We start from the raw sequence: 19583 nt of genomic DNA, 5'->3' as shown, positions 1-19583 counted from the left end.
GACTGCGGACCTTTGGGGAGGGAGGGGTAGCGGGTACCTGAATTTGACAGGTACCCGCTTCTACTTCCACGGAGTTGTCCTCCCTTTAGTGTGGGCACCCGGCTGTGAAAGCTGGGTGCCCACTGTGCATGCACGAGAAGCGCTGCGCTTTGTGAATGGTCCAGCGTCTTCTGGGACCTGTCATGTGTCCCAGAAGACGCCAGACCATTCACAAAGCGCAGCGCTTCTCGTGCATGCGCAGTGGGCATCCGGCTGTCACAGCCGGGTGCCCACACTAAAGATGCCGGCGCCAGAAGACTGTACAGCTCTGGACTGAGGAACAGGTAAGGTTTTGCTGCAGAAAAAAGCCGAGCGGCCATCCCGGTATTCTGATGGCGGCGGGAATACTGGACCGGCCGCTCCATATTCGCTCCATAAGACTCACTGACATTTTCCCCCCTTTTTTGGGGGGAAAAAAGTGCATCTTATGGAGCAAAAAATACGGTATATTTGGTGTTTTATAATATTCCTTGATGAGATATATATACATATATATTTTAGCGCTGCACTTTATGCACATAGGTAATCGATTATGAAAAAAGTTGACAACTATTTTCATAATTGATTTTTTCGATTAGTTGTTTCATCCCTAAAATGCAGATATTGAAAATTGAAGTATACTCTCACATTAGTCAGTGTAGAAAGAAGGAACCTCTTATGTTGGTAGCCAGTGGAGAATTGCGCCCTTGTGTTCATGGTCAGTGAAGGTAGGAGATCAATTGGCCACTGCACACAGCTCAATGAACCCCTAGTAACTTCAGGAGGAACCTTAGGGTTCCATGGAACCCTGGCTGAGAAAGGCTCTTGAAAGCTATTGGTTTGAGCAATTCTGATTTACTGCTTTTCACTTTCACACACTTATCTTGATATGTCATTGCAAATTCCTACATTTAGAACTACTATGAGCAACCTGTAGATCTTGGCACATTGTTATTATAGACTGAGATGCTACTGCTGGGAAATAAGTTACTTATACTTAGGATGTTTTCTTTGATGCAACAGAGGAAGTGACGTAGCAAGAAACAGAAGATATAGGTACTGTAGGGCCCACTTGGCCATCTAAACCTTCAAAGCATCCTCTCTTTCAGATTCATCAACTTGTGAAAGTGTACAGCTAAGTCACTTCTCCGAGAGGATAAAGAGCAATCTGTGCATATTAAATTGGTTACAAGAGTTACAGGATTAGGTGAAGGGAACGATTTATGAGGATTGGGGGTTTTAGGTGTAGGAGTTAATGAGGTGAACAAGATAGATTCCACGGAAATTCCCCCTTTAGGGCTACTATACTATGATAAACATGGAGATCTTCGCACATTGGAGGTTATTTACTAGAACTGGAGAGTGTAACATCTGGTGCAACTCTGGCAGTAAAACCTGGAAGCTGATTGGTTTCTATGCAAAGCTTAACTGAGTGTCAGGAATGGACTCACTATTAGTGGTGGGACTCATCTGCCGTGTGGGCTGCAGTACCAGGGCTGGCCAGTGGGTGCTCTCAGCAACCAGAAGCTCACTCCTGCAATCAGCCATCACCTGAGGCTGATTGCAGGAGGTGTATTTAAGGAATGGCCAGACCTGCAGTCAGTGCCTTGGGGTATGTTTCCCATGAGCCCCTGTACCTACATCCTGTCTGCTTCCTGCCTGATCCTGACTCTGCTTTGATCCTGACTCTGACCGAACTCCGCCTGTCCTGACCTCGGCTATTCCTGACCACTCTTCCGCTCGCTCCTGGTACCCTGTTTGCCCATTTGCTACCGACCCGGCCTGCCCGACTATGTTTGATTTGTATATATGGTTATCTGTTGGAGTTTGGGTTGTTTGCACTGTGTTATGTTTACCTTGCACTGCGTTTGTGTTGTTTAGTCTTAATAAATTGTCTTGTTTACACTATACCTGAAGCCTGCGTTTCCCTGTGTCAGTCCACACACCTCTGGTCATACCCAGAGCCCTGACACTGAGCAAGCTGAAGTTAGAAACTGATTGGTTGCCATGCACAGCTGTACTAGATTCTGAGTGCACCAGTTTCAGTGACTTTCCCCTACTGTTTCTGTAAATGGAGGTGCTTCTTCTGGCAAAAAAAAGATGCCCATACTTTCCCTGGCTGCAATGCAAGGGAGGGAGCGATATGGTAACAGAGACAGAAGATATTGCTCCTGAGGGTCATGTAGGACCTTCTTGACTATCCAAACACCATTTCTGTAACCTCACATTTTGCAAGTGTACAACTAAATCACTTCTCCAGGAGAAGAGGGAAAAAACTGTGCAAGGTACAGTAGATGGGTTACAAGACTTATAGGAATAGTTGAAGAGGAGTTAAGGAGGTTGGAGGATTTAAGTGTAGGGCTAAGTCATGAGCAGCAGGTTGGAAATTAAAGCTTTGGGGATCAGATTCAATACTCTTACCAGGGAGGGTCATAGCTTGGATACCTCATACCTTGGGGGTCAACTAGAACAGAGGAAGAGCAAAGGGAAGCAGCTGGTGGGGCCAACATTAAAGCAAACCTGTTGCTTCTCCCTGCATGGTCAAAGCTCAGGTTCACTATAACACGGGAGAACTCACAACATATATTTACATACAAAGTACAAAAAATGGACAATACAATATGCATGTGGTATGCTTGGCTAATCCCTGCAATTAAACCAATAGTGAACTAAATGCATGTATTTCAGTTGTAAAAATCAGCAGATAACTAAATGTATTTATTAAACTGCACACATTAAGCTTTAATGACCCTTATGTGATGTCACAGATAAGATACTGTATGTTACCAGCATACCAATAAGTTTGTTTCAGAGTGCGAAGCTCTTTCTTCTTGGATGTTCACGTAGAAAAGTAATGTTTCAGGACCAAGAAGGGACTCTTCCTCAAGCATGTGATGTGCTGGCGACATATATTTTTCCTGTTCTACACTGTGACCAGCACCCTTTGAACTACTTGGTCGATTCCAGTATGGTGTCCAAAAAGAACAAACACCATGACTAATGTGATCAAGTACAGTGTTCCTTGTAGGCTGCATTTCAAAAATCTCTTCCTAAAATGGCTTGCATTGCTTTCATTGTGAATTGATGGAGGGTACACATAAAAAAACTTATCTGCAAAATGAGTCATAGAGTATGAGTTCTGTGGTGCAGTCATCTGTAATAAGCCTGGAATTTCATCTACACAGGATTGCTTAAGATTTACACTCAGTCGACCATAGACCTCCATTTCAGCTATTGTGAGGAGTGAAACTGTTAATTTGCACTGGACACATGATACTGGTTTCACTTTGAAGGACCGCTTATAGCACAATAGTGAAATCACTGGCTGTTTTGACAGCTTTAAATGCATCGCAGCACGTTGTTGTGAAGAAAATTGGGCTATAGCACAACATGAAATACCAGAGTGAGAGCCGACTGCAGACGGGACGAGATAGGGGCTTGTAGATATATCGCACATGTCATCACAGACCATGTACAATCAATTATATTCTAAAGTATCTAGAGCTTCCTATAGTGATAAAACACTCGGTATTACTTGCTGAAGCTGGGGTATTGAATTAAAATTCAAGGAGATTCAGTCAGTAAAATTTCTTTCCAGCATCGGTCCAAATCTCATGTTTATGCTATGACTTTTATGTAGTCATGATATGTCTATCAAAAAAAAAATAGATCCCTATCACAGTGCACTCTTTAGAACTGGTGCCCCAATCAGAGTACCCCCATATAGCAGATGCCCCCACTACAGCACCCTATACATCACCCCCATCAAAGTATCCCTTTACATTAGGTGCCCCCATCAAAGTACCCTCTTACATCAGCTGCCCCATCAGAGTACCCCCATATATAAATTTCCCCATAAGAGTATCCCCATACATCAGGTGCCCCAGTCAGAGTACCCCTATGTGACGATTGTGCGCAATAGAGACATGGACGCTGTACGTGACAGCCATCTTGTTAGGCTTCAGCCATTTTGTCTCTCCTCTCCTCCCTCTTGAAATAGAATTTGTAGCTGTAAGTTGAACAGACTTCAAAAGGGCCTCTTATCTTAAATAAACACAAATAGATGAAGCTCCAAGAGTTGTACACCGCTAATTAGTCTGGTGCAGGAGGTCTGCTTTGAAAACCACTTTCCTCTGCCTGATCATAAAACAATAACTCAGTCAGCCATGACCTGTTAGGCCATTAGGGCTCTAGGATGCAGAGCGTGCCATAAAACGTCCATTCCACATGTAACCATTGCACATACAATTCATAAAGTTCAGCAAGAACTGGGCACATTAATTTTAGGTATATATTTGGATAGATCATTTTTATTTGAGCCCAACAAGATCATACATGACTATATTAGCACCTAGGGGATAGAAGAAAGCAGTCTCTTCCCTCCTGGGTGACAAGGGTACGCTATGTTTGGTATCCCTGGGTTTGAAATATAATTCTGAATGTTAATCTGCCAGTTGCTAGAATACCACCTGTACATACTGGAAGTTATTAATCGTATGAAACTGCAGTTGGGACCTGGCCATTAACTTAGGGGCTGCCTAGCACCCATCCCTAAACTGGATGATTGGTCAGTTGTTCTCAGGCGACACCCCTTTAATATCATAGAAAAAGTCTGACAGGCCTGGAGAAGGAAGCTTTCGTTTAACATCGATCAAGAAACATCTAACGGACTTGAGAGCGAAGGCAATCTTTTTGCTCGGACAATTTACTCTGCTTAAACCAAGGACATTGCAAGTATTCTGCCTTCTTAACTCCTTTCTTTTATTTCTCTGTTGCATTATGGTTCTCTTTATGTCTTTGTAACATCTTTTTCTGTAAATATTGTAATTGCACCATTTTGACCCTTTTAGTAATAAATCCTATTTTGAAATGTGTTGAAACTGTCTCTAAAGCTTTTAATGCAAACTAAAGAATCCCTGTCTCTTGAAGAGTGCTACTGTATGTAATAATCCTCTGAATATCCCTGTCTGTGGTGACAGTGTGTGTTACAGACACTTATGCTAATATCATAGTGTGATTGCTAGGATTTGTGAGTTTCCTCCTTCTCTGTAAAAAGGTGGTGGTGGCAGTGTGAAGGGTTAATTGCGTAATTAACCTGACTCAGTAACAATCGCTCTCAGGCTGCTGGCACATAGACTGTAGTTTCGCAAGCTGGAAATCTTTATGCAGGGTGCAGCTGAGAGTGGCATTGTTGTGCAAGTGACAACGCGGTGCGAGATCGGCTGGTCCTTCGGCCACGAGTTGGTGAGAAGGGCAGGGGTCGGACGCTGCATTCCGTCACACCCTATACATCAGGTGCCCCAATCAGAGTACCCTCATACATAGTACCCCCATACATAAGGTGTCCCAATTAGGGTACCCCCATATATCAAATGCCCCCATCAGAGTACCTCCATGCCCCAGGTGCCCCCATCAGCATACCCCCATACATCAGGTGCCCCAGTCAGAGTACCCCCATATCTAAGCAATACAGTGGGGAAAATAATTCTTTGATTCCCTACATATTTTGTAAATTTTCCCACTTACAAAGAAATGAAGGTCTATAATTGTTATCGTAAGTGTATTTTAAATGATAGATAATATCAACCAAAAATCCAGAAAAAACACACATGATATAAATGTTATAAACTGAGTTGCAGTTCAGTGAGTAAAATAAGTATTTGATCCCCTACCAACCAATAATAATTCTGGCTCCCACAGACTGGCTATGTGCTCATATGGTACACAGGTTAGTCCTGTCAATTTAGGAAGGTGCTTCTAACAACGTGTTATGTGTATAAAAGACACCTGTCCACGGAATCTCTTTCTTCCATTCAAACCTCACCAGCATGGGCAAAGAGCTGTTAAAGGACTACAGGGACAAGACTGTAAACCTGCACAAGGCTGGAATGGGCTACAAGGCCATCAGCAAGACGTTTGGTGAGAAGGAGACAAGTGTCCTTGGTCTGGAGCTCCATGCAAGATTTCACCTCATGAGGTAAGGTTCATCATGAGAAAAGTGAGGGATTAGCCCAGAACTACACGGGAGAAGCTTATGACTGATCTCAAGGCAGTTGGGACCTCAGTCACCAAACAAACCATTGGTAACACAATACGCTGCCATAGATCGAAGTCCTGCAGTGCCCACAAGGTCCCCCTCCTCAAGAAGGCACATGTACAGGCCCATCTGAAGTTTGTCGATGAACACCTAAATGGTTAAGAGAAGAATTGGGAGAAAGTACGGTGGTCAGATGAGACCAAAATTGAGCTCTTTGGCATTAATTTGACTCACCGTATTTGGAGGAAGAAAAATGCTGACTATGACCCTAAGAACATCATCCCTACAGTCAAGCACGGAGGTAGAAACATTATGCTTTGGGGTTGTTTCTCTGCTAAAGGTACAGGCCAACTTAGCTGGATTGAGGGGCTAATAATTGGGGCCATGTATTGTAAAATCTTGGATTAGAACCTTCTTCCCTCGGCCAGAACACTGAAGATGGGCCATGGATGGGTCTTCCAGCATGACAATGACCCAAAACATACTGCCAAGGTAACAAAGGAGTGGCTCAAGAAGAAGCACATTAAGGTCATGAAGTGGCCTAGCCTGTATCCAGACCTTAATCCTATAGCAATTTTATGGAGGGAGCTGAAACTTCGAGTTGCAAAGTGACAGCCAAGAAACCTTAAGGATTTAGAGAAGATCTGTAAAGAAGAGTGGACCAAAATCCCTCCTGAGATGTGTGCAAACTTGGTAACCAATTACAAGAAACGTCCTACCTATGTTCTTGCCAACAAGGGTTTATCCACCACATATTAAGTCATGTTTTGCTTGGGGATGAAAAACGTATTTTATTCACTGAACTGCAACTCAATTTTTAACATTTGTATCGTGTTTGTTCTGGATTTTTGGTTAATATTCTGTCTCTATCATTTAAAATACACCTATGATAAAAATTGTAGACCCTTCATTTCTTTGTAAGTGGATAAACTCACAAAATCTGCAGGGGATTAAATAAATATTTTCCCCACTGTGTGTCTTGTCTAATCCAGGGAGGCAGAAGGCAGTCGCTGAACTGTGAAACAGGGGCAAGGCACGCACCCGATGCCCTTGCTTGTTAAGACACCACCATTCCTAGCAATCACTGACTGCTGCAGAGGTGAGCATCTTGCGCTAGGGACTGGTGCTCTAGATAGGATTGTCATATGGTATGCATCTTGTCCATGGTCCTCAATTTAGTGAAGCCTTTGCTAAAATATCTGAAATAAGAACTGTCTGTATTGGCCCTAACATCTAACCTGGTTCTCCCTTTAAAGCTGAAACAGGTAGGACAGTGTGTGCATTGAGTTTACATGTTCTCACTGTGCTTGTTTGGGCTTTCACTAGGTGTTCTGGTTTCCTCCCACATTCCAATGACATGCTGATAGGTTAATTGGCTCCTGTCTAAACTTGAGGGGGGGTGATCACCCAAATGTGATTTTTGTAAGCTGACCAAAGTTCCTCTTTTTGACATTTTTCTAGTTTAGATCTGATTTGGTATTAGATAACAAAGGGAGTTAGTGGATCAGCTGGGAACTTCTGGTCTGTTCTGTCATGATAATGCACCATAAAAACACTTTCGTTGAATAACTTGGTGTTAAAGTTTATCTTTCATTAAGTTTACAACCCTTCCTGACAGGTCACAATATACAGTTTGCATCATTAAAAAGCCATTAGCTCCAATCAAGATTTAGCTAGGCTGAAATATTGTCACTACTCTTCAGGCAGCATAAAGCATTGCTTAGTTTCCCCCCCCAATGATCAGACTGCAACAATGTAACTTTGGTGAGAGGGTGATCTGTCATTTATTTGCAACAATGTAACTTTGGTGAGAGGGTGATCTGTCATGGTTATCACTTCTGCCTGGCAGTACTAGGGTCGCTGGTTCGAATCCCAGCCACCTGCCTGGAGTTTGCATGTTCTCCCTGTGCCTGCGTGGGTTTTCTCCGGGTACTCTGGTTTCCTCCCACACTAACAAAGACATGCTGGTCGGTCCTCTTACTGCTTGGTCCTCCCTGCCGAGCGCCCCAATAGCAAGCCACTTGCTATGGGGGCACTTTTGCATGCTTGTTCCCGAGCTGGCTCTGTGTGTTTATTGACACACAAAGCATGGTTGGCCCCGCCCCCTGCTCCTTCCTGACTGACAGTGATTGACAGCAACGGAAGCCAGTGGTAGGGAGAGAGCAGAGAGAGCCTCTGCTCTCATGCAGATCGCTGGATGGAGATCGGGCACAGGTAAAAAACGTTCAGCCTTTAGAGCCACTTTAGTTTAACAGCAGCTACTCAAAAATCAGTATTTACATTGTTCTTCTTGCCTGTCAATCACCCGGCTCTGCCAAATGATACAGCCTACACAATCTTTAGGAGGAAGGAAAGGCCTACAGATAAGTCATTGCTGTGTATTATTCTTTGAAACAAGTAAGTGATAAAGGGGGAGATTCACCAACCCAGACAGGAAGAGAGAAGAGGAGGAATGTTTTATTAAGGGCTGAATTTCTGCTGAATCAACATAGGCCATAGTTTAGGGCAATAGGGCTGTCAGGGGTGGAAAACAACCATTCACACATCATGGTGCTGTCAGTGGAACTGAAATGTGTTTGCAAGGAAGCGTACTGTTAATGCTACAGCATACAAAGACATTTTAGACAATTAGGAACTTCCAACCTTATGACAACAGGGAAGGCCCTTTCCTGTTCCAGCATGGCTGTACCCCTCTGCACAAAACTAGCTCCGTATGGTTTGGTGAGTTCAGGGTGGAGGAACTGGAGTGGCCTGCACAGAGTCCTGACCTTAACCCGGTTGGACAACTTTGAGATGTATTGGAATACTGTTTTTGACCGTGGTCTTTTCATCCAGTATCTGTACCTGACCTCATAAATATTCTGAAGAATGAATGGGTATTTCTACATACAGTACACACTACAAAACCTTGTGAAAAGCCTTCAAGAAGAGTGAAGGCTATTATTGTGCAAAAAAGAAGAGGTCATGGCCAGGTTTACACAACCTTTAGGCCATGGCCTAGGATGCCAAGACTGCCAGTGTTGGTGCAAAGCCACTCACACATATTATAGAAATTGCCACCAGTTCAGTCCTGCTGGGTCCCTATTTTTGCTGCCTCTTTGCAATTTGTGCAGTGTCCATGTTGGAATAGCATACTTTGTACTTGGAGTTCACCCTCTCTGGGTCCGTATATTTAGAAATTGCCTGTAGAGCAGGATGCAGGGGCGGACTGACCATTTGGAAACGTGGGCACTGCCCGAGGGCCCGGGGTCAGTAGGTGGCCCCATGAGATGCCCCTGATACCTTTCTCATAGGCTTTTTTGAGTTTGGGCAAGGACACAGGGGCCCCATGATCCCCTATTGCCCGGGGGCCCCATGAGTTGTCAGTCCGCCCCTGGTAGGATGATAATTTCTCCTAATTTTCCTGTTGATGGTTCCACAAGTATGGATCCACGCTGCTCTGTCTTTCATTCTATTCTTTTCAAGCCTCAGCATGTGTCTTCTGGTTGTGATGAGTAATGTTGTTGGAGTGATATCAAGGTTAACCAGTTCGCCAGGTTGTATTGATTGAGGTTTACAGTATTTGCTATTTAGTCATAGACATAGACAGCTTTACCTACTTTGGAGGGACAGTCCCTCTTTAGGAAACAAATTATTTTATACTTTTTATCCTTGCCCTCTTTTAGGTCAGAGGTATAACAATGTAAAAATAAGTGTACTTTTTAACTATTACAGTGTGTTTTATTGCACATCCAACCTTGCATCTATTGTATATAAAGTAAAAATAGAGGTAAAAAAGTGGGATTAAGCAACCTGTTATACATGTATTTTTCATGATTGATGTAACGGGGGGCGTGCTAGGGATGTGATATTGGCAGTGCACTTAGAGAAAAATTCTGAGTTAGGCAAAATCACCCTATTAGTACACCCCATACACAAAACACTAAAAAGTTAATACAGTTTTGAATATCCTTACCATTTAGGAGAAAAGTCTAATTGAATTTTCATGACCTCATCTCTGTAATTCAAAAGATAACAGCATCTGCTGTGCCAAGGAGGAGGTCTAACAGCAGGGATTACATCATATCCCCTCCTCTCTCTCTGCATTAAAAGGAAACTACAGTTCCCATCAATCACAGGGAATATGCTGGGGGAATAGGAGGCATAGCAGAAACAGGTCTTACAAACAAGAAACCAAAGAGAATTATCGGTTTGATTTGAAAATGAATAGGCTATTTCAGAGCATTATAAAATTATATAAAAGGCATTATAAAATGTGCAGTGAGCATGTAGCTTCATGGCGTCATTTGTTGCAAAACAAACAACCTATAATATAGTAAATCTTCACATTGCTGTGTCAGGAGTTTCTGTTTGTGTTTAGACATGAGGCATATTGCACAACACTGCACAGGTTAATGCATGACCTCTATCTGTAGTCCAAGAACTGACATTTCCTTTGAGAAAACTATATGCCCCACAATCCCTGAGTCTCTTAGTCTAGCACTGGTGCAGGTGCGAGCTACATAGTAATTTGATCTGACACAGACACAAACAGGCAGAGCAGTTAACAGAGAGATCACAATACAGTCTTTATGGATTAGATGTTGTGTGACGCAGAACAAGAAACTGTCTGTCCCTCTGGTGAATAGGGGCAAGCTACGTGAATGAATACATGAACAAAGGGGGATTGATCAGTCATAACACTACAAACTGCAGCCACAGCATGTGAGGCAAAGAAACAGTGCAGGGAATATAACTACACTAATACCTAGTTAAAACAACAAAAACATTTTAAAGTGTACAAAGACTTTAAACCACTGAAATAAGTGTAATCGTTGTAAGCACCCCTGCCATAGTTTGCCCCAACTCCTGTCACTGTCAGTTTTGCACATATACATTTTTTGTTGGAGTTGTCCAGTGGGTTTATGATGTTTCCTTGTATATTCCTGCCCCCATTGTCTCACCTTGTGGAGCATTTTTAGAATTATAACAAAACTAGTATAAAGTTGCTGTTTGCCTTAATTTAATCAATCTGCAATTGTGTCTTTTCTAGGTTACCTGACAAGGCTGTTGCAGAATCACACTGTGTCTGCTTGTGACGGCGAACACCTGACCCTGCAGTGTCCTCGACATTCCACCATCAGCGTCCAGTCTGCGTTTTATGGGCATCACATGCACGGTTCACCAAAGTGTGGCTCCCTGTCACTAGAGACCATGACCAATCCTCATCAGCCCTGCCTTGCCCCAACTGCACTACAAGTAGGTGTTATGCTTCCTGCTAGCTATTCCTCCTGCTCTTAGGTATACTCAGGGGTGGACTGACCATTCGAGCACTCGGGCACTGCCCGAGGGCCCGGGGTCAGTAGGGTGCCCCATGAGATGCTCCTGGTACCTTTCATTGGCTTTTTCATAGGCTTTTTTGGGTGTGGGCGAGGACACAGGGGCCCCATGATCCCCTATTGCCCGGGGGCCCCATGAGTTGTCAGTCCAACCCTGGGTATACTGTTACTTGAGACATGCTGGTAGGTAAGATTACCATATGGCCTATGTGTGAGTGTGGTAGGGGCTTTAGGTTGTAGGTTTCTTTGGGGGCAAAAACTGATATGAATGGTTCTGTGTTTTCTTCAAACCCTCTCAATCAACATTAATTACTTTTAATCCTTATGCTGCTAGCATTAGTAAATAGATAGGAAGGTATATTATATTTACTTATTTTTTACATTTCTTTAGTTGCTTTCTGGTTTCTGGCCCAGGCCAAAATGATGTCATACATCCCGGGAGTCTTCATGGGCCTTTTTTTTGTTCTTTTATCTGGAGGAGGGGAGGAGAGGCTTTCTCAGCTAAGCACACCCTCCTGTATGCATGGCTGAGCTAAGGGCAAATGGATTCCAGGAGGTAAATGCTACAGCCCTGGCCAAATGTTTTGAGAATTATGAAAATATTATTTTTCACAAAGTCTGCTGCCTCAGTTTTTATGATGGTAATTTGCATATACTCCAGAATGTTATAAAGAGTGATCAGATGACATGGAATTCATTGCAACATCCCTCTTTGCCATGAAGATGAACTTGATCCCAAAAAAAACATTTCGACTGCATTTCAGCCCTGCCACAAAAGGACCAGATGACATCATGTCAGTGATTCTCTGATTAACACACGTGTCAGTGTAGATGAGGACAAGGCTGGAGATCACTCTGTCATGCTGATTGAGTTAGAATAACAGATTGGAATCTTTAAAAGGAGGATGGTGCTTGAAATCTTTGTTCCTCCTCTGTTAACTGTGGTTACCTGCAAAGAAACATGGGCATTCATCATTGCTTTGCACAAAAAGGGATTCACAGGCAAAGATATTTATGCTACTAAGGTTTCACCTAAATCAACCATTTATCGGATCATCAAGAACTTAAAAGAGAGAGGTACAATTGTTTTGAAGAAGGCTTCAGGGTGCCCAAGAAAGTCCAGCAAGTGCCAGGACCATCTATTGTTGATTCAGCTGCAGGATTGGGGCACCACCAGTGCAGAGTTTGCTCAGGAATGATAGCAGGCAGGAGGGAGTACATCTGCACACACAGTGAGGCAAAGACTTTTGGAGGACGGCCTGATGTCAAGAAGGGCAGCAAAGAAGCCACTTCTCTTCAGGAAAAACATCAGCGACAGACTGATAATCTGCAAAAGGTACAGGGATTGGACTGCTGAGGAGTGGGGTAAAGTCATTTTCTCTGATGAATCCCCTTTCTGATTGTTTGGGGCATCTGGAAAAAAACTTGTCCGGAGAAGAAAAGGTGAGCGCTACCATCAGTCCTGTGTCATGCTTCTCAGCCAAGGGAGTGGGCTCACTCACAATTTTGCACAACCATGAGTAAAGAATGGTGCAAAAACATCATCCAAGAGCAACTTCTCTTCTTCCAACCATGATGAAGCACCTTGCCATAAGGCAAAAGTGATAACTAAGTGGCTTACAGAACAAAACATTGAAATTTTGGATCTGTGGCCTGGACATTGAGAACTTGTGGCCAATCCTCAAGAGGTGGGGGAACAATAAAAAAAAACCCCGCAAATTCTGACAAACTCCAAGCACTGATTATGCAAGAATGGGTTGTCATCAGTCAGGATTTGGCCCAGAAGTTGATTGACAGCAGGCCAGGGTGAATTGCAGAAGTCTTAAAAGAAGGGTCAACACGGCAAATATGGACTCTTTGCATAAACTTCATTTAATTGTCAATAAAAGCCTTTGACACGTATGAAATGCTTGTAATTATACTTTAGTATACCATAGTAACATCTGACAAAAAGATCTAAAAACACTGAAGCAGCAGACTTTGTGAAAATTAATATTTGAGTCATTCTCCAAATTTTTGGCCATGGCTGTACCTGATTTGTCTGCCCTTACTCAAGATGGCTGCAGCTAATAAAAGGCTAGAGGGGGTTTCAAAGTGATTTCCCAACAAAATAAAGGATGGAGACATGGGTGGAAGGGGGTCTTTGCTTTGAATTTTAAAAATGAATGAAATAGCATTTTCAGCTTATGGTGCTCAGATACAGTTTAGCTCCACTTAAAGTGAATCTTGGTGCTACGTAGTGTGCTAATTAATCATGTTGGTAATGTGATGGCTTTGAGTGCCTACGTTTATCTTCAAATCTTTGCCATTGTGTTTGTGGATTCCTGTTGATTTCAGGCCCAGGCTGTATTCAAGACTTCGACTTCTGTCCAAGTCAGTACTAAGCTCCACCCCTACCAATTAACAATCCAATGCCAAAAGCGCATTCTGTTAAATTGTAGTGGGTGGGGCTTATCGGCAAGCAAGGGTGGGGCTTAGTACATACTTGGACAGCAGTCAAGGAGAAAACTAATGTCATTGACTTGCAAACGCTCACAAAATCCTACTGTCTACATAGCATAGTGCTTCATTGTCTTGTCATATAACGTCAAAGTGGTTACACTCTTTCTGTCAATGTTAGGGCTTGCTCACCCTAGAGCGCGGCGCCGGAAACCCACTTTCTGTGCACATTTCCTGCACCATGTTCAAAATGCACTGGTGCAGTCCCATACAATCTATCAGTGATCCTGTCTCATGTGCTGCATGGACGACAGGAAGGAGAGCACAGAGAACACAACACAGCTCACCTTCTCCTGGCTCTTTCCTCTCTGCCACTTCTCCTCTCTCTCTCTGCTCCAGGCTTTCCCCTGGTCCCAGCTCTGAATTCTGGCGGGCGGGGTACCCCTCTGATGCCGGCCCTGCATGGGTCAGTCCTCCACTGCTCACCAGGTCCCTTCTTCCATGGGGCGGTGCCGCCCCTTAAAAAATTGCCACCCTAGGCAAACTCCTTGTTTGCCTCATGGTAAATACACCACTGATGGACATGGGTCAGTATGGGCACCCTGATCGGTCTGCGGCTACTCAGCCCCCATACACTACAAACTGTGATGCTCAGTTTATTCTGACACCTTTCTATCATAACAAGCATTACTTTTTTCAGCAACTTTCTATTGGATCGGACTACGTGGGCCAGTCTTCACTCCCCATGTGCATCAATGAGCCTTGACCACCCATGACCCTGTCGCCGGTTTTCCTTCCTTGGACCACTTTTGGTAGATCCTGACCACTGCAGACTGGAACATCCCATAAGAGCTGCAGATTTGGAGTTGATCTGACCCAGTAGCCATTACAATTTGGCCCTTGTCACTCAAATCCTTACATGTGTCTATTTTTTCTACATTCAACACATCGACATCAGGGACAATATGTTCACTTGCAGCCTGATATAACAATGACACCTGAAAGTGGGCAGGATATAAGATAATCCATGTTATTCACTTTACCCGTCAGTGGTCAAAATGTTATGGCTGATTGGTGTAAATGTATTACATAGAATTCTCTAAATTCTCAAAACGCATATTGTTTTTTTCCTTTACAGAACAGTTGAGTGAGAACGGGCTAGATCAAATAAAAGTGCAGTTTGTGATGGCTTACTATTGGTCTCCTTCTCTGCATGGCGTACTATTGTGTAAAAAGGAAATGATTTCATATATAGATTCGGCTGATACTAATGGACATATGTAAGTGTACAGATAAGATTTAGAACAGGAAAGTTTCATGGAACTGGGTTTTCCTTTTCATAAAATAATATAATACAGAAGAGAAGAGAAGATTGGCTGATTGCACATGAACAGCATCTGGATGTGACTGTGAATGTGATGGCCTATTGTCCATTCTCTCTCTCTCTCTCTCTCTCTCTCTCTCTCTCACACACACACACACACACACACACACACACACACACACACACACACACACACACACACACACACACACACACACACACACACACACACACACACACACACACACACACACACACACACACACACACACACACACACACACACACACACACACACACACACACACACACACACACACACACACACACACACACACATTGTTGATGGGTGTGATCTGTTCTCAAGCTTGTGAAACTCTCATTGTTTTAGAAAGTCCTGGATGAATGCCAGAATCTTAGGTCCTGCCAGCTGCCTGTGAACAGTCGCGTATTTGGGTTGGATCCATGTCCGGGTACTACAAAATATCTTCTGGTGTCTTACAAGTGCAAACCTAGTAAGTGCAGCTTATATTTTGCCCTCACTGGTTCCTTCTTTTCCCTCTCATCATCATGTTTTTAAACACAAGTTTTCAATTTTCATTACATGCCTTTTTTTTTTTTAAACCCAGTTATGTCATCACTGGGCCTCTGTGCTTCACTATGCAATGCAGACAGATCATGGCTGGTGGAAGGAGCTGGCAAGGTGCTACAGATAGCTTCCTGAAAACATCACAAGACCCTGTCTTTTTTCTCCCCGGGACTGGAGAGAAGAGGCTTGGTGACGCTGGACTTCCTCCAGCCAGGGAATAAGGTGGGCTTTACCTGACTTGCTGCAACTTCTAATGCACATTGTGAAAAGCTCACAGTGTGCAGTGAAATCAGCAATATCAGTCCAGGAGAGGAGCCTCTACAACTGTGCAAGACTGAAGGAAAGGCTGGAGTTCAGCTTTAATAATATGATTGTGTGTGGGATGTGGGAATGGCTCATATGGGTTTATATAAACGGCAACTTTGCCTTTATTGAAGTTGTCCTTTTAAATATACCCACCACCACCCCACATACCCAAATACCTTACCCTGCTCTTTGCTGCACAGCTTTTGAAAAAAAGAAAAGGTACCATTTGAACATAGTGCACATGGGAGCGAGCCACCCCATTCATTCCCATGGCAGGAAGCATACCTGTAGATGGCTGGGGCTGGCCCAAGTATAAGGATAAATGGGGGGCACCTATACTCAGTAAGCTTATAGTGATAATAATCCCAAAAGCAAAAATTTATTATATTGCAGCTTATCAATATTAAGTGTAATGGCTGCATTAGTTTTCTTTTTTAGACATCTTTTCCTTTACTTTCAACTGTGACAGTTCACAGCAGAAGCAATACGCCAGCAGCGCGCATGCCCCTGTGAGGCAGAAGTGCACAATTACATATATATATATATATACACACGTGATTTTACACAGGAGAGCCCCCTGTAGCAGTAAAACTGCTATAGGGCAGAGGGAAAGTGGTTAAAGACCAGCACTGAGCACAAGAAAAAAGGGACCCCCAACACTGCAAGGGTTAACTGCTCATTATGTCTAGGTGTCACGTACCTGGTCAGAGGCCAGAGTGCTCCCCTTCCGGCTGAGTGCGGAATACTCCTGAAGGTAGGAACAGGGGGTGTTCGGCCCAGAGAAGCACGAGTTGCCGGCTGTCTGGAGCCTGAAGAGCCAGGATGAGGAGCTGCAGAGCTGATGTCCCTCAGATGTGGCAGGCAGAACTTGCCATCAGGCAGGGATCAGAGTCAAAGTAAGGCCAGAGGTCAAGCAAAGGAGATCAATCAGAAGCCTAAGCAAGAAGCAGAAGCAAGGTCAGGAACAGGCCAAGGGTCAAACACAGGAGATCATGCAGGAGCAAAGTCAGGAGAATAAACCAAGGTCATATACAGGTGATCAGGCAGCAGCAAAGTCAGCAGAACAAGCCAGGGGTCAGAGTCAGGAGAGAAGATCAGACTAGTCCGAGGCAATCCGAGTTGGCAACGGGAAATCAAATAATCACAAGGAGAAGGCACAGGAACACAGGGGGCTGACGATCATCCAGCAATTAGTGGTCAGAGCTGCAGTCCCTTTAAAGGCAAATGGGCGCCAGAAACTATAGCGTCCTGCGGGTGCCACCGCACATGTGCATCCGCTGATTCGCGCACCCACATGCACAATGGCGCCCTGCATGTGCAACCTGCAGCCATGCTGGGTAATGGTGACAGTGCCAGTCTTTTTCCGCTTGGTCCTCTGACACGAAGGGCACAGTGATAAGGAATAATACGTACTTTACTCCATGCTAAGATAGACTCCTCCAAGCGGTGCAACCAGTCCCAGAAAGCCTATTCCCCGGGGCGCTCTCAGCCGTGGTCACACTTCTGCCTCCTTCACATCTAATGCGAGGTTAATAGCTCAGCATAGTACATGATGATGCTGAGGGACCACCCACCACAGAGGAGAGCCTATTGGAGCAAGGTATATGGTACGTAATGCATCCACTTTAGCTTCCTTGAGATCTAATGAGTATATAAAGTGATTGAAAAGGATCAAATTTTATTTAAAAAAAAATAACACTATTATACTTACCTGTTGTTACCTTACGTGTTATACTTTCCTGCTCTGTCTAATGGTTTTGCAGAGAGCAGCCCCAAATCTCTTCTTGAGCCCCCCCTTCCCCACCAGCACTCCTGGCTCCTCCCCCCACCCCTACCAAGTCCCACCATAGCAAGCTATGAGGGCACTCATGCGGACTCACTCCCAAGCCGGCTCTGTGAGTCCATAGATAAACAGAGCATGGCTTGGCCTCGACCCTGCTCCCTTGTCACTGGCTGTGATTGACAGCAGCGGGAGACAATTGCTCCTGGAGCTGTCTCTGAGCCAATGAGGAAGGAGAGAGCCACTGCTCTTGTGCACATCGCTGGATCGAGATCAGGCTCAGGTAAGTATAAGGGGGAGCTGCATACAGAAGGGTTTTTTTTACCCTAATGCCTAGAATGCATTATAGTAAAAACCTTCAGCCCAGGGGTGGACTGACCATTTGGAAACTCGGGCACTGCCCGAGGGCCCGGGGTCAGTAGGGGGCCCCATGAGATGCCCCTGGTACCTTTTTCATAGGCTTTGAGTTTGGGCAAGGACACAGGGGCCCCATGATCCCCTATTGCCCGGAGGCCCCATGAGTTGTCAGTCCGCCCCTGCTTCAGCCTTTATAACCATGTTAACCCTTGCAGTATGGGGGTTCCCCACAGGAAGGGTTTTACTTCTCCATCCTGGAGCTGAGTTTTAATATTGACAGACGTAATGGAATAAAAAATATTTCATGGTATTAGGCGAGAAGCTGGTATAGTAGAATTCCTCCAGCTCACTCTGCTGCAGAGAAGAAAAGCGATATTGTTGCGATATTTGGTTCAGTAATTGACTTGGAAGGATAAATATTACTTTTGTTAAGTTGTGTGGCTGTAATTATACAAATCTGCTTAAGCTTCCATTTTCAGTTATTTGTTGCTAATTAATTTGTTATTCACATATTCCAACATTTATATAATTTTCATATTCATTTATTTATGTATCTTGCATTATTTTGAAGTCAGTGTTATATGGGGACTATTTATTCCCTGCAGCAAAGGTTGCTGGTTAAATAGAAAAAAATTCAAAGTGCAAAAATCTGTATTTAGGCTAGGTTCACACCTATGCAGGTTGCGTTTGAGCCATTTCTGCATTGCATTTTGCACCTGCGTTTTTGCCGCGTTTTTGTTTTTTTCTTGTTGCTAGGCAGATTTAAAATGCAAAATGCAGCAAAAACGCAATGCATGCTTTTCTGCAGCATTTCCATTGAAGTCTATAGAACCACAAACGCAACTTTTTGCATTAAAAAAAAGTCTCTGACCCTTTCCAAAAAACGCACCGGGTGAAAACGCACAGATGTGAATATGTCCCATAGGAAATCATGTTAAATGGACTGTAGTGCGTTTCTGCCAAACGCTGCAGAAAACGCTTAGATGTGAACCTGGGGTGAGTGTTACTGCAGGAGATACAGTAGTTGGGGGATAGAAGATTAGTCTCTTAAGATCAAATCCAAACTCTGGACTCTGTGCTCCTCACCAGGGACCAGAAGTGTACAGAATGCCTCCAGGTTACCATATTGCGTTGAATTACAAAGTTACATAGTTCGGTTGAAAAAAAGACACACTTCCATCTAGTTCAACCAATAAAAGGAAAAAAATGATACAATCCTATATACACAGTACTATACCCACAGTTGATGCAGAGGAAGGCAAAAACCCCAATAAAGCATGATCTAATTTGCTCCTGGCAGGGGAAAGAATTTTACAGGAAATTATAGCAGCTGCAGATTAAAAGGAAAAGTAATCTATAATAACATTAAAGCTGTAATAAACCAAAAAGCAAACATTTATTATATTGTAGCTTAC

General features: G+C 43.8%; 1 protein-coding gene across 3 annotated transcripts in view; it reads left to right on the top strand.

Annotated features, from left to right (window-relative positions):
• Positions 1–19583, top strand: part of EVA1C (eva-1 homolog C) — a 110202-nt gene that overhangs the window by 60754 nt on the left and 29865 nt on the right. For all 3 annotated transcript variants that reach the window (XM_089688934.1, XM_089688933.1, XM_089688932.1), the window contains exons 2-3: positions 11088–11293; positions 15528–15651. In XM_089688934.1, the coding sequence (XP_089545060.1) occupies positions 11088–11293; positions 15528–15651 (330 nt within the window). The remainder of the gene's footprint in view (positions 1–11087; positions 11294–15527; positions 15652–19583) is intronic.

The sequence above is a fragment of the Staurois parvus genome, unplaced genomic scaffold (assembly GCF_062004578.1).
Source record: "Staurois parvus isolate SC_StPar_1 unplaced genomic scaffold, SC_StPar_1.0 ptg000461l, whole genome shotgun sequence".
In the NCBI taxonomy this organism is placed as follows: Eukaryota; Metazoa; Chordata; class Amphibia; order Anura; family Ranidae; genus Staurois; species Staurois parvus.
Note: the sequence above shows the minus strand (reverse complement) of the source record. Positions and strands in the feature narration are given on the sequence as shown.